The sequence below is a fragment of the Procambarus clarkii genome, chromosome 26, assembly GCF_040958095.1.
Source record: "Procambarus clarkii isolate CNS0578487 chromosome 26, FALCON_Pclarkii_2.0, whole genome shotgun sequence".
NCBI classification, from domain to species: Eukaryota; Metazoa; Arthropoda; class Malacostraca; order Decapoda; family Cambaridae; genus Procambarus; species Procambarus clarkii.
The window spans coordinates 38,876,645-38,892,317 of record NC_091175.1 but is presented as its reverse complement, the minus strand read 5'-3'; the positions used below and the strand labels follow the sequence as shown (position 1 = coordinate 38,892,317).

The window sequence follows — 15,673 nt, the reverse complement described above, 5'->3', positions numbered from 1 at the left end:
TGAATATTTTTGTAGCGGCTCAGCCTCACTAACTTGCCAACTGTGCCTGCAGTATAGCCAAGGCGACTACATCACATCATCTAGTCCAATGCTTACTTTATAAACCCCAATTATTACAAAAATTTACCCTTTTAATACTGCAAATTTCAAGTCTTAGGGCATTTCTTAGTTACTCATAAATCAGTTGTACTCATTTAATTTGTATGTTTTTAATATTTGCATTAGATGGTTCAAATTCATTGGTAGTCAAATGCAAGTTGTCTGTGTTTTCTTTCCTGCAAACCTCATTTACCAATAGATCAATAAAGTAGGTTTTGCAACTGAAACATGGAATGGGATCAACACATATGTTATGCTAAAGTTATTTTAATTGACAAAAATCATATTCCATTTAATATTACAAGCTACGTCAGACAGTCATTTTAATGGGTTATTTGAAGACTGACGTGCAGGGTCACGAATTACCATTCCACCCGCATTGGGTTAAAGGTACTGAGTCGCTAGATAATTACCTAAAATCTCAGTTTGTGTTGAGCTTGTGTAATCGTTCAATCTCTGCATATTAGGCATGATCATGGCATTTGCTTTATATACTGCACGTGCACAACTTGCTCTACCAGTGTTCAATTGCACACAACCATCAGAAAAGGCATAAAAATCCGCTGACTTGAGATTTTAAAGATGACTGTTAACAGTTTCTAGTGTTATACATCTCATAATTTTACATATTTGCTTTAAGCTGATGGGTGCATATGTATAAAGACATGCACATCTTTCCAAGGCTTATTGCTAACAAATTGATCAGGCTTAAGAGAGACATTTAATTTCATAAGATTATTGTCTGAGCAACAATCACTGTAAGGAGATTTTTGTTGAAGATTAAGGTAACAGTCAGAGTTGTTAAGAATAGATCTCAGTTTAATAAGAATAGGTGCAGGGGGAACCGTTATTTTTCAAAAGTTTTGGCACAAAACCTAGTATTAAGTAGAACTATTCTCTCTTAAATAGAGGACAGTCTTAGTTTCTTTCTCATGTTAACAATTCTGACAGTTCCAGGACAACCCAGGATGATACGCATTTCATAGTTTTACACTACAACTAGGCCTTAATTGTAATTGTCTACGAGAAAAAATAATAAAATGTAAGGCATAATAGTCAACAGCAGATCACCTGAAGGTAGAATAAAAGTTACGAGCATATTTTATGTTAATGCCAAATCCTTTGGTTTCAAGAGATTTGAGAGGTTTAAGACGCTCATGATGTTTTTTACGAAAGTTGCTGATGACATTTGTATCATTAGTCTCGATTTCAAGATGTTTATTAGACTCACACGTACTCACGAGCACTCCATTAATAGTATAGTTATCATGATGAAGAAAGAGAATGGGGAACAAGAACCCTGGTTTTATCAACGGAGATAAAAAAAAATAATCTTCTCTTTTCTAGGCAATGTATCACGTAATGCTTGTAGTCTAGCTTTACTGTGAGTCATGATACAAATATCATCAGCATACGATATAACAGTTTCTGTAGGTTGAACAGGAATGTTATGAATATGTTTGTCCATAAATATATTAGAGAGCAAAGGGGTTATTACATCACCTTAGTGTGTACCTAGCTCAAATGCATCTGTTTTTGTATTTTTAATTCCTTTAAATTAGGACTATTGCATACCTGCCGGATTAGTAGCTTTTTATCCAAGTCGGAAAATTACTTTTGATTCCAAATTCGGGAAATTGCTAAAATGTTATTTCACCGTTGACTACATCGATTCTGACTTAAGATTAAAAAAGGATACCCGTGTCCTATCCTGAGAGTGTACAAAATATTCAGGAAAACATGTTTGTGTATATGTTTTCAGAATATAGGCAATATCCTTAGCCATAAAGCTATATAGGTTTGGAGCCAATTTATCTTTAACCTGAAACATGACACGATTGAGACCAATTCTATCCAAGAATTTATACATGCCAGATGTTAATGAAATGGGTCTGAATTTTTTAGAGTTAGGCTTAGGAGTTGATATTATGAGACTGCCCATTTCATTGACAAGACACCTTGTGAAGGTATCAAATGAGTCTTGTGAAAGACTCATTTGATCGAGGTCAAGTGAAAGGTGGCTAGATACATCATTTAGTAATCTTTATTAATGTGTTATAAGTTACACAATACTCACCAGAGGCAGTTTGATTGTTTACCGAATGTTCCTATCAATTCAAAATGGGTTGTTGCAAACTGATCTGTTAAAGCCTGTGAGGAACATGCTATTCCAATATTAAAATCTGTTAATTTTGGTATTATTCAAATCCTGCTGTATATCTGGGGGTAAGGGAGAAATTTGTGAGATACTGATATGCTCCTAGCTCAATGGTCTCGTGTCTCACAAATTTCTCTCTTATTCTGCGGGAGTATGCTGATGTTGAACTAGAGTTGAAGGCTTTGATTTTTTTTAATTTTGTGCAATATTTCTAATAAAGTTGTAGTTCTTTTGATAAATAGTAGAAATTGTTCCAAATTTATTTTCTTAATTTGACCATAAATTCGCGAAAAACTCGCAAGTCATATTTTCAATTATTCTGAATTTTGAATGCCAATGTTTGGCATTCAGAAATGCTAGAAAATTATTAGCTGTTTTGTTTTGTTTGTAACTTCCAGCAGCTGAAGCTCTCAAGGTCATTCTGTAATAATAATAGGGTTCAATGTCCATGAGAAGAACGATTGCTCTTTTTTCTTAATTTAACCCAAGTATTATAATAATCTTTAATGGTACTGAAAATATAATTGTAAAAGTGGCCAACTGATAGAGGTGTATACCCAGTGTACCACCTGTGGATGTAAACCTTAGAGTGTACATTTAAGATTGTATGGAATGTTACTTTTAACCCTAGGATAGGGAGTAGACCTAATATCCTTTTCAATGCACTTAAAATATATTGCAGAATGATCACTTACTAGTTCCGGGATGAGCCTAATTTTAATGTTGTTATCTACTAGGCTGCACCCAATCACATAATCCAGCCTTCCTCCTAGTAAATGGGGTTTAGTCTGAACCATGCACAGTAATATTATAATCATTAAGGTATTTCAAGAAGGACCTTACATTATTGTTACGTAGAACATCATGAAGAGCAGTGTGACGAGCAGTAAAATCCCCCAGACATATCATAGTTGTATTACCTGCAGCCTTCGTCAGCAGGTCTGCGTTAAGTACACTTTATCGTGCATATATGTTATACTGTAGCAAATGGCTATATGCAGTTTGCAATTGTAATATTTTATAATGTGTACTATAACTTCTGTAGTTTTTAATTAGTTTACAGATTAGTCCACTTTCAACATATGAGTGTAAGCAGGTTCCAATAATATTTTTGTATGATACATACCCAGGTATCGTGGGTGGAGCTGTCTTGATAGTTGTGGACCTATGACTCCTTTAAACACATCACATCAACTTCTTTCAGTTTAGCATAAAATACCATATCATTTATCTTAAGATAAATACCTCAACTCTGATATAAATTGTGCCAATTTCAGTCTCGCCGCTCTAATGGAAAACTAATCGTTGTATTTTCAATATATTTCCTTTTTTCTAATTGTAACCTAATGTTTCTCACTCTATGTCAAAAACATTAAGCTAGATTGAGCGAGCTAAACACCAGTTTTGCTGTAAGCTAGACACAACTATACATATGTTTAGTCCAACCGTTATTGGATTTGTATAATTTGTAACGAATAAGGTTTATGATTGCTGTATATTTTCAAACAAATTTATTATATCTGAATTTTGTCCTATTCCTCGTGAGGATATGTTAAAGCAGTACATATACTTCTTAATAGAACAGTAAATTACCAAAATACGTGTTTTTACTCTAAATGCAAAACAAATTTAAAAAGACATTAAACTGACTCATAAAATATTTATCTTTGTCTGCTACTGAAGGGGGACCTAGCCACATGCCAACGCACTGACACTAGCACACTTTTAAATAAATCATGAACTGTGTTGCAGATGTTTTCGCCGTTGCCGTGTACCACCACCAATACACAGTTGTGGCTGTCCCATCGCTATGTTAACCCCCCACCCACCAGCCAATCCGTCCTTCTAATAGAACGTCGCATTTTGACGCATACTCTACCTAAGGTCAATAATTGTCCAACTAGAAAATGGTAGCAGCTTGCGATAATGTTCCGTTTTCTGTTTTGGGTCCTCTAGTAGGTTAGGATAAGGTCGCTTTTAGTACGACAGTGTCTTGAAGTTGGGAAACCTTAGGAGGGCGGGCTGCACACCTGCAGCCACCACACCTGCAGCCGCCACACTTGCGGCTGCCACACCTGCAGCCGCCACAACTTCAGTCGGTGTGGTGGTTTAGAATAGGTGTGGAAGAAGACCGCGCAGGCACGCAATGTGTAGGCAAGATGAGACATGATCACAAGAGTGATGGGCAAGAACTCAGATGACCCTTGGGATTGATAAAAACACTTTTTCCGTTTAATAGTGACAAAGTGAATTGAACTGAAATTTTAGGATGTTGAGAATAACTTCATAAATAGTTTCTGGAGTTGGTATAATAAGTAACGGAAAGATCGGGATCTCTTGCAGTAGACGACTGAAAATTGTTGCTCAAAACATGATGCTCACCTTGCAGGCACCTATATGAGAAATCTTGAATTCATGGGATATAATTTGGACAAAGTACAAAAACGGTGTGAGAACTGGTAGTGAATGTTACAATTGATGAGAGGCGACTGAACGTACAATAAAATGTGGGAAAAGAAATACTCGAAGGATTTGGTAAAAGTAAATAAATGAGAGAACGACATCTCACCAATCCGCTCTCACAGAGGTAGGCCAGGTAATAGACGCGGCTTATATGAGCTTGACATCAGTATCGTGAAATATTGTAGAGTGCACTGAAGGACGGCGATTCCTTTCACGAGTTCAGATGTTGATACAAAAAACAAGCGTTCAGAGATTTAGTTAAGCGATAAATGTAGGACACAAGAGCTGATGATCGTCTCTGGCAACTTCACATAAATAAGCAATATGCGCACAACTTTCACATTCATACACAATCGATTTAGTTCTTCCACCGTCATCCCCTGTCACTCACTCTCAGGCAGACCTCCTGGAGGTGAGTACATATTCCTAAGGGGTTTGACGAAGTGGTTGTAAGTGTCTTATAGTACCTGTATTGTTAATAACTCTAATTAGTATATTAATTTAAAAGTAGTTAAGCTAGACGTAGTAAAATTAGTATACAATTTTGTAGTTGCAAATTGGTGGTCATTAGGTAGTGTCGATGATGCAGTTGCGTGAGAGTAGAAGTAGGTTAACGTCAGACTTTGTGCTTTAACATATAATACGATATCATGTTTGAATATGAAACCATGTTTAGTATATGGATTATCCATATTGCAGTTAATATTAATGATTTAATACTTTCAGTTATATAGGAAAGTTTCGAATTTTCAATCAAGTGAAATATTGATAAATAAGTCCTTATTAATGTACATTAAAAATAATGAGAAAATCCGAAGGAGATACGACAGGGATTCGAACCTATGTGGGGAATTCCCAGGCACATGCCCAAGACAACCAGGCCACGACATGGTCAAACGGATTGCAACCTGGAGTTCTACTGAACAACCAACTCAGCAAACTACTGAGTTCTACTGTCTGGGGCATGTGCCAGGGAACATCCACCGCATAGGTTCGAATCCTCATCACGGCTCCTTCGGATTTTCTCATTGATACATCACGGAAGTGTGAATTCTCTCTGTGTTTTGAAAGTGGAGCATCAGAGGAAGAATATTTCTACATGACAGAGCCAAAGTGCATGGGGGGATTGTGCGAAATTCCTGGTCCGGCTTCAATGGAAGTTTCTGGAAACCCTCGTGCGTTAAGTAGAGCTCCAGGTTGCAATGCTTTCGACCATATCGTGACCTGGTTGTCTGTACCGTGTGCGTGGGAATACCCTACGCATAAATTCGAATCCTCATCACGGATCCTCCGAATTTTCTCATTGATATATCACATTAGGGTGATTAATCTCCGTGTATTAAAATAATTCTGTATTAATTGATAACAGGTTTGTCACCAACTTCAATGAGATAAACATTTAGGAAACGAAAATTGTCGTTGAAAAGTTGCGATTTTCTAAATATTAACAACCAAAAAATTCAACCCCTCTTTTGCTGACATATTTTTCGGAGAACGTCTTACCATTGACAAGAAAAAACATACTCCTCCCCGAAAATAAAATCAAGTTCTTTGTAGTAACTTTGCTCTATGATAGCTTTAGCTTTCGTTTTAGGAAACGAAACTGGTCTTGGTGGAGTAAGTGTTTCAAGGTCATGTTGCAGTAACACAAGCTGTTCGTCAATCGACAGATCCTAGTACTGTTTATTAATGTGCTTGAGATACATCATATTTGCTATTTAGATCTAAATATTTGCCTAATAATTTGGCCGCAAAACACCATTGGCATGAAGAATTATCGCAATTAAACTTTTGGTTAATTATGATCATACTAAGAAAGGAGATAAAAAGTCTCAACAAAAATATATAAATACTACTTTTAAAATATGTTATTTATTTATTCACAGATTTGCAATGTGTGGGCAGCAGAGATATGTTGTCATGTTGTGGTGGATGTTGTTGTGTGGCTGTAACGTGGCTAGGTGTGGGGAACCCAGTGTACACCTCGTTGAGTCAGTGTGGGGAAACTTTTTCATGGCAAAGAACACGACTTTTTCTTCAGCCGATACCTTTATGGTTGTCCCCACGAATAGTCAGTGTGAGTAACTGTCTTATTTCCTTAGTAAATAAATGTATATATTCACACACACACACACACACACACACACACACACACACACACACACACACACACACACACACACACACACACACACACACACACACACACACACACACACACACACACACACACACATATATATATATATATATATATATATATATATATATATATATATATATATATATATATATATATATATATAAATATATATATATATATATATATATATATATATATATATGTATATATATATATATATATATATATATATATATATATATATATATATATATATATATATATATATATATATATATATATATATATTATTAGTATATTTTGGTAGCAGTCTTTCCTGTAGACATATATTATTAAATATGACCGAAAAAGTAAGATTAATAATTCTAACACGAATTTTCTCAATCTTTCGTACATTACGCTTCACTGTTGGAGGTAAATCAAAAATCAATTCTCCAAAATTCATTTTTATTTCTAGTCTGACGCGACACGGGCGCGTTTCGTAAAACTTATTACATTTTCAAAGACTTTAGTTCACAAATACACAACTGAATAGAACTTACGTATCTCCGATTTTATATCTACATTTGAGTGAGGTGGAAGGGGTGATGTGGCATTAACACAAGACAGAACAAAATGTGGTATTAATAGGGTATTAATTTCATCAACACAAGACAGAACAAGGGTATTAATAGGGTGTTAATTTCATCAACACAAGACAGAACACGAAACAATGGATATTGAATAGAAGTGTTTGTAGAAAGCCTATTGGTCCATATTTCTTGATGCTTCTATATTGGAGCGGAGTCTTGAGGTGGGTAGAATATAGTTGTGCAATAATTGGCTGTTGATTGCTGGTGTTGACTTCTTGATGTGTAGTGCCTCGCAAACGTCAAGCCGCCTGCTATCGCTGTATCTATCGATGATTTCTTTGTTGTTTACTAGGATTTCTCTGGCGATGGTTTGGTTGTGGGAAGAGATTATATGTTCCTTAATGGAGCCCTGTTGCTTATGCATCGTTAAACGCCTAGAAAGAGATGTTGTTGTCTTGCCTATATAATAGGTTTTTTGGAGCTTACAGTCCCCAAGTGGGCATTTGAAGGCATAGACGACGTTAGTCTCTTTTAAAGCGTTCTGTTTTGTGTCTGGAGAGTTTCTCATGAGTAGGCTGGCCGTTTTTCTGGTTTTATAGTAAATCGTCAGTTGTATCCTCTGATTTTTGTCTGTAGGGATAACGTTTCTATTAACAATATCTTTCAGGACCCTTTCCTCCGTTTTATGAGCTGTGGAAAAGAAGTTCCTGTAAAATAGTCTAATAGGGGGTATAGGTGTTGTGTTAGTTGTCTCTTCAGAGGTTGCATGGCTTTTCACTTTCCTTCTTATGATGTCTTCGACGAAACCATTTCGTCGAAGACATCATAAGAAGGAAAGTGAAAAGCCATGCAACCTCTGAAGAGACAACTAACACAACACCTATACCCCCCTATTAGACTATTTTACAGGAACTTCTTTTCCACAGCTCATAAAACGGAGGAAAGGGTCCTGAAAGATATTGTTAATAGAAACGTTATCCCTACAGACAAAAATCAGAGGATACAACTGACGATTTACTATAAAACCAGAAAAACGGCCAGCCTACTCATGAGAAACTCTCCAGACACAAAACAGAACGCTTTAAAAGAGACTAACGTCGTCTATGCCTTCAAATGCCCACTTGGGGACTGTAAGCTCCAAAAAAACCAGTATATAGGCAAAAAAACAACAACATCTCTTTCTAGGCGTTTAACGATGCATAAGTAACAGGGCTCCATTAAGGAACATATAATCTCTTCCCACAACCAAACCATCGCCAGAGAAATCCTAGTAAACAACACAGAAATCATCGATAGATACAGCGATAGCAGGCGGCTTGACGTTTGCGAGGCACTACACATCAAGAAGTCAACACCAGCAATCAACAGCCAATTATTGCACAACTATATTCTACCCACCTCAAGACTCCGCTCCAATATAGAAGCATCAAGAAATATGGACCAATAGGCTTTCTACAAACACTTCTATTCAATATCCATTGTTTCGTGTTCTGTCTTGTGTTGATGAAATTAACACCCTATTAATACCCTTGTTCTGTCTTGTGTTGATGAAATTAATACCCTATTAATACCACATTTTGTTCTGTCTTGTGTTAATGCCACATCACCCCTTCCACCTCACTCAAATGTAGATATAAAATCGGAGATACGTAAGTTCTATTCAGTTGTGTATTTGTGAACTAAAGTCTTTGAAAATGTAATAAGTTTTACGAAACGCGCCCGTGTCGCGTCAGACTAGAAATAAAAATGAATTTTGGAGAATTGATTTTTTATTTACCTCCAACAGTGAAGCGAAATGTACGAAAGATTGAGAAAATTCGTGTTAGAATTATTAATCTTACTTTTTCGGTCATATTTAATAATATATATATATATTAGTATATTTTGGTAGCAGTCTTTCCTGTGGACATATATTATTAAATATGACCGAAAAAGTAAGATTAATAATTCTAACACAAATGTTCTCAATGTTTCTTACATTTTTCTTCACTGATGATGGTAACTGAAAAATCAATTCTCCAAAATTCATTTTTATTTCTATTCTGACGCGACACTTGAGTGCGTTTCGTAAAACTTATTACATTTTCAAAGACTTTAGTTTAAACACACACAACTATAACTGAACAGAGCTTAAACATCTTCGATTTTATATACCTGCATTTGGGTGAGGTGATATGTTACAACAGTTTTGGATGAGGTAAAAACAAACTTTCAACACAAGACAGAACACGAAACAATGGGTATAATATTTTGTAAGTTAAAGTGAAGAATGGAAGTAACTGCAAAGGGCCTATTGGCCCATATTTTTTGATGCTTCTATATTGGTGCGGAGTCTTGAAGTGGGTAGAATAAAGTTGTGCATTAATTGGCTATTGATTGCTGGTGTCGACTTCTTAATGTGTAGTGCCTCACAGATATCTAGCCACCTGCTATCGCTGTATCTATCGATGATTTCCGTGTTTTTTGTTAAGACTTCTCTGGTGATGGTCTGGTTATGGGAAGAGATTTTATGTTCCTTAATGGAGCCCTGTTGCTTATGCATCGTTCATCGCCTGAAAAGAGATGTTGTTGTCTTGGCTATATACGGAATTCTTTAAGGCTTACAGTCCCCAAGTGGGCATTTGAAGGCATAGACGACATTGGTCTCTTTTAAAGCGTTTTGCTTTGTGTCTGGAGAGTTTCTCATGAGTAGGTTGGCCGTTTTCTTGGTTTTATAGTAGATCGTCAATTGTATCTTCTGATTTTTGTCTGAAGGGATGACGTTTCTACTAACAATATCTTTCAGGACCCTCTCCTCCATTTTATGAGCTGTGGAAAAGAAGTTCCTGTAAAATAGTCTAATAGGGGGTACAGGTGTTGTGTTAGTTGTCTCTTCAGAGGTTGCATGGCGTTTCACCGTCCTTCTTATGATGTCTTCAACGAAACCATTGGAGAAGCCGTTGTTGACTAGGACCTGCCTTACCCTACAGAGTTCTTCATCGACTTGCTGCCATCCTGAGCTGTGGCTGAGAGCACGGTCGACATAAGCGTTAACGACACTCCTCTTGTGCCTGTCTGGGCAGTCACTGTTGGCATTTAGGCACATTCCTATGTTTGTTTCCTTAGTGTAGACTGCAGTGTGGAAACCTCCGCTCCTTTCCATGACTGTTACATCTAGAAAGAGCAGCTTCCCATCCTTCTCCATCTCGTAAGTGAAACACAACACAGAATTCCGCTCAAATGCCTCCTTCAGCTCCTGCAGATGTCTGACATCAGGTACCTGTGCAAAAATGTCGTCAGCATACCTGCTGTATATGGCCGGTTTCAAGTTCATGTCGACTAAGACCTTTTGTTCGATGGTACCCATGTAGAAGTTCACAAACAGGATACCTAGGGAAGAAGCCATGGCGACCCCATATCCTTGCTTATACATGTGCCCATCCGGGCTCAAGAAGGGTGCCTCTTTAGTACAAGCTCGGAGTAGTATCCTTAGAATGTTTTCTGGTATGTCAAGAGGAGTACATGCCGGATCACGATACACTCTGTCCACTATCATCCCGATTGTTTCATCCACAGGTACGTTGGTAAACAGTGATTCTACGTCCAACGAGGCTCTTATCCCTGTGGCCCGTGTTCCCCGCAGTAAGTCAACAAATTCCTTTGGAGACTTCAGGCTGAAGGTGCAAGGGACATAAGGAGTCAGCAAGCCGTTAAATCGCTTCGCCAGTCTGTACGTGGGTGTGGGTATCTGGCTAATGATTGGCCGAAGTGGGTTTCCAGGTTTATGTGTCTTGACATTTCCATACGCGTATCCAGGCTTATATTCCCCAATAATCTTTGTCAGGTGAAGTCCGGATTTCTTGGCGTTCACAGTTTCGATCAATTTGTTGACCTTTGCCTTGAATTCGGCTGTAGTGTCCTATGTTACCCTTTGGAATTTAGTTTGGTCAGAGAGAATGAGGTTCATTTTCGACAGATATTCGTCTTTTTTAAGAATGACGTATATTGGCGACTTGTCACCTCTTCTGACGACTATCTCCTTGTTGTCACGAAGGCTCTTAGCTGCCGCTTTGAGCTCGGGGGACAGTATGGTGCTTCTGTAATTGCCTCGATTCATTCCTCCTTCCGCAATAAGTTCTGCTTGTAAGGTGTCTTTATATATATATCTTTATATATATATAAAGTCTTTCTTTCCTGTAGACATATATTATTAAATATGACCGAAAAAGTAAGATTAATAATTCTAACAGGAATTTTCTCAATCTTTTGTACATTTCTTTTCACTGTTGGTGGTAATTCAAAAATCAATTCTCCAAAATTCATTTTTATTTCTAGTCTGACGCGACACTTGAGCGCGTTTCGTAAAATTTATTACATTTTCAAAGACTTTAGTTTAAACATTTACAACTGAATAGAACTTACACATCTCCGATTTGTTTATATCTACATTTGAGTGAGGTGGATGGGGTGAGGTGGTATTTAATAAGGTATTAATTTCATCAACACAAGACAGAACACGAAACAATGGGTATTGAATAGAAGTGATTGTAGAAAGCCTATTGGTCCGATTACACATCTCCGATTTGTTTATATCTACATTTGAGTGAGGTGGATGGGGTGAGGTGGTAATTAATAGGGTATTAAATTCATCAACACAAGACAGAACACGAAACAATGGGTATTGAATGGATGTGATTGTAGAAAGCCTATTGGTCCATATTTCTTGATGCTTCTATATTGGAGCGGAGTCTTGAGATGGGTAGAATATAGTTGTGCATTAATTGGCTGTTGATTGCTGGTGTTGACTTCTTAATGTGTAGTGCCTCGCAAACGTCAAGCCGTCTGCTATCGCTGTATCTATCGAAGAGATCGCTGTATCTTGACGTTTGCGAGGCACTTATATATATATATATATATATATATATATATATATATATATATATATATATATATATATATATATATATATATATATATATATTTTTAAATTTGTGAGGGTACCACCTCGTGTGCCAATGTGGGGACCCATAGCCTCGGAGAAGAAAATAAAAAGTATTCAGAGGAGACCTTGTGGTTTCTCACTGAACAATAATATTATCTTCTCCTACCACCCCCATTCTTTTGTATGTACACATATATATTTGTTTTATTTGAACTTTGTTACAAAAAAGGAGTTACATATAGGTTACAAAGATGTTTATCATGGGTTGTCGAGTTCCTCCAGCTCCTCAGATGGCGGGCAGGAACCCTGGATGCAGTGCGCATTTCCACTCTGTATCGCCACGCTGAGGCGCTGGAAAAGAAAGCTGGCAGCTCTAGGGTCCCTTGTTGTTTCAATGAGCCTAGAACCCAGTTCATATATATATATATATATATATATATATATATATATATATATATATATATATATATATATATATATATATATATATATATATATATATGTATGTATATATATCCTCTCCTCTCCCTTTCCATATCTTCACATCTTATATATATATATATATATATATATATATATATATATATATATATATATATATATATATATATATATATATATATATATATATATACATACATATATATATATATATATATATATATATATATATATATATATATATATATATATATATGTATGTATATATATCCTCTCCTCTCCCTTTCCATATCTTCACATCTTCTACCTTTCCAACTTTCTATAATAAATTATTCCTACCCGTTTTCATCTGAATGCCCAATACTCAAAATATCATCAACATAAACCATAAAATGATTCCGGGAGTAATTTTACAAATTTCCTTTCGAAAAATTCCATGTACAAATCATTTCATGGTTCAAATATGTGGAAGAAATTTTGTGTATTTTGCCTTCAAATGTAAATTCAGATGAATGTTTAGCTAAACTTAATGATTAAGTCACTTCAAATGAAACTGATAAATTACAGGATATCCTGAGTCATAAGGAAGATTCTTCACTCAAGTTTAGTGTTTTCAGAAAGCCTACGAATAATTTATCATATGTTGACCAAACCACACACTAGAAACTGAAGAGACGACTACGTTTCGGTCCCTCGTACAACGACAACGTTTCGGTCCCAATCTAACTTGAGCATTAGTCCGTCCTGGACGGACTAATGTTCAAGTTAGATTGTAACGTACAATCAAGTCGATTGTAAGAGACGATTGGTTGCTTGATGAAGATTAAGCCACCCAATGGGAGGCACTGGCATGAATAGCCCGTAAGTAAGAGACGAGGGAGGAGGAGAAAATTTTAGAGGAAGGAGTAAGACGAAAGGAACGGAAGGGATAGGTGTAATAAAGGGTGTGATAATACTAGTAAGAATGGTAGCGAAAAAAAAAACAAAAACAGAAAGAGACAAAAAGGATGGGTAGGCATAATGTTAGGTCACGTTTGTTAGAAAGTTTAGAATATTTTAGTATGTACTGTGAAAGGGAAGAGTCAACATAAACAAAGCCAGGACTAAGCTCCATGTTGTGTAGGTTGTGTATCATAGTCGATTCGACAAGACGGTGTCTGTGATGAGTAGAGGCAGGAAAGATTATTTTAGAAGTAAACCAATCAATAAGATGATTAGAATCCCTAACATGACAGAAGAGAACATTGTGTCTGCAGACTTTAACACTAGTTTTGTGTTCCTTAAGTCTGTCATAAAACAGTACGGCCAGTTTCCCCAAAGTATTGGAGAGGACAAGACCAATAGGAAATAGAGTAGTCACCAGCAGCAGTAGAAGCATAAGGAGAAGTGTGAACTAGATTAATTCGAGTGTTAGTTTGTCGAATGGCGAGCTTTATGTTAAGAGGACGAAGGGTATTAGTAAGAGTTTTGAGTTCAGATATGACGATAAGGCAGAGCACAGTGCTAATAGTGTTGGAAGCAGGTTTAGGATGAAAGAAATTGCGTTTGGGTTTGCGGTAGAAAATACAAAAGAAACACGGACACAGAGCTGTGTCCAAGTTCATGACATGAACATCAAGAAAACATGAACGTCAAGAAAAGAAAGGAGGAAGTTTGAATCCCATTCAACTTCGAAATTGATGGAAGGAGCCAGATTGTTAAAAGAGGAGAGGAAAATCTGGAAAAGAATAAGGTCATGAGACCGTAAAGCAAAAAAGGCATCAACATGACGAAGCCAGAGAGGGACGAGTATCAATAGCGGGAAGAAGGTTCAAAGTATTCCATGTAGAGATTTGCAAGAACAGGGCAAAGAGGGGAACCCATAGCGACGCCGAAAGTTTGGGAGAAGTATTTACCGTTGAAAGAGAATGAGTCAGAGTCAACACAGAGTATGATGAGTTCGATGAAAAACGTCAGTTGGATGAAGAAGGCCCTCAGTCGCCTTGTGAGTAAGAAAAGAGAAAACGTCATCAAAAGGAACATTAGTAAACAGAGAGTCGACTTCAATACTAAGCATCTTACAGGAGGGATGCAGGCTCAGTCTTTCTATGAAGTCCTGGGAGTGACGAAGGTTGGCAGGAGAAAACGTGCCAAGGTATGAGATTAAGGATAATTAAAACATTGATCAAAATTTAATTTCAAGCCAAACAACTTGTTAAATAAATCCAAGTTGTAGGTTATGTGTGAGTTGGAAATGGAAACTACTACCGGGGACAATACTTGGACAAGCCATTTAGAAAGACTATATGCCACAGATCTAACAGAACTAATAATAGGTCTTCCTGGATTATTGGGTTTGTGTGTTTTAATAAGACCACATTGATATGGTAGGGAAGGAGAACAACTTAAAAACTAAGGAATCAACTCCTTGTCAATTTTGAGCAAGGTTTTAAGAGTTTTGTAAAAATGTGCAATAACTTTTTCAATAGGGTCAATATTAACAGGTAAGTAAGTATCTCTGTCATCCAATAACAGGTTCATTTATGGGACGTAGTCATCCTTATTCACTACGACAAAGGCAATGGACTTATCAGTCTTTGTGATGTGCAGTTATCTTTTTTTGAGGATTAGAAAGCTTGAATAAACCTATCTGGACAATTAGAAACTGTACCCTTAAGTAAAGACCCGTACACAGTACCCTTGCAAATATTAATGTCATCAGCTGAAATCATACTATATTTTTCCAGATTGCAAAAACCTTTGGTAATATTTACATAATTCACATCCATACTCGACATGGAAAAATTCAGACAGTAACCAAGAGCAGTCATCGAATCATTATCCAGTTGTTTATTAGAGAGATTAATGAAGAATTCATTGTTGGCGTGTTTGTTCCA

At 36.6% G+C, this 15,673-nt stretch overlaps 1 protein-coding gene across 1 annotated transcript in view; it reads left to right on the top strand.

The window, feature by feature from the left end:
- The first annotated feature begins 6,610 nt into the window (after positions 1–6,610).
- The window catches only part of LOC138368781 (uncharacterized), a 293,909-nt gene continuing 284,846 nt past the window's right edge, over positions 6,611–15,673 (top strand). The window contains exon 1 of the mRNA XM_069331480.1: positions 6,611–6,797. Within this exon, the coding sequence (XP_069187581.1) occupies positions 6,614–6,797 (184 nt within the window). The 5' untranslated portion in view covers positions 6,611–6,613. The remainder of the gene's footprint in view (positions 6,798–15,673) is intronic.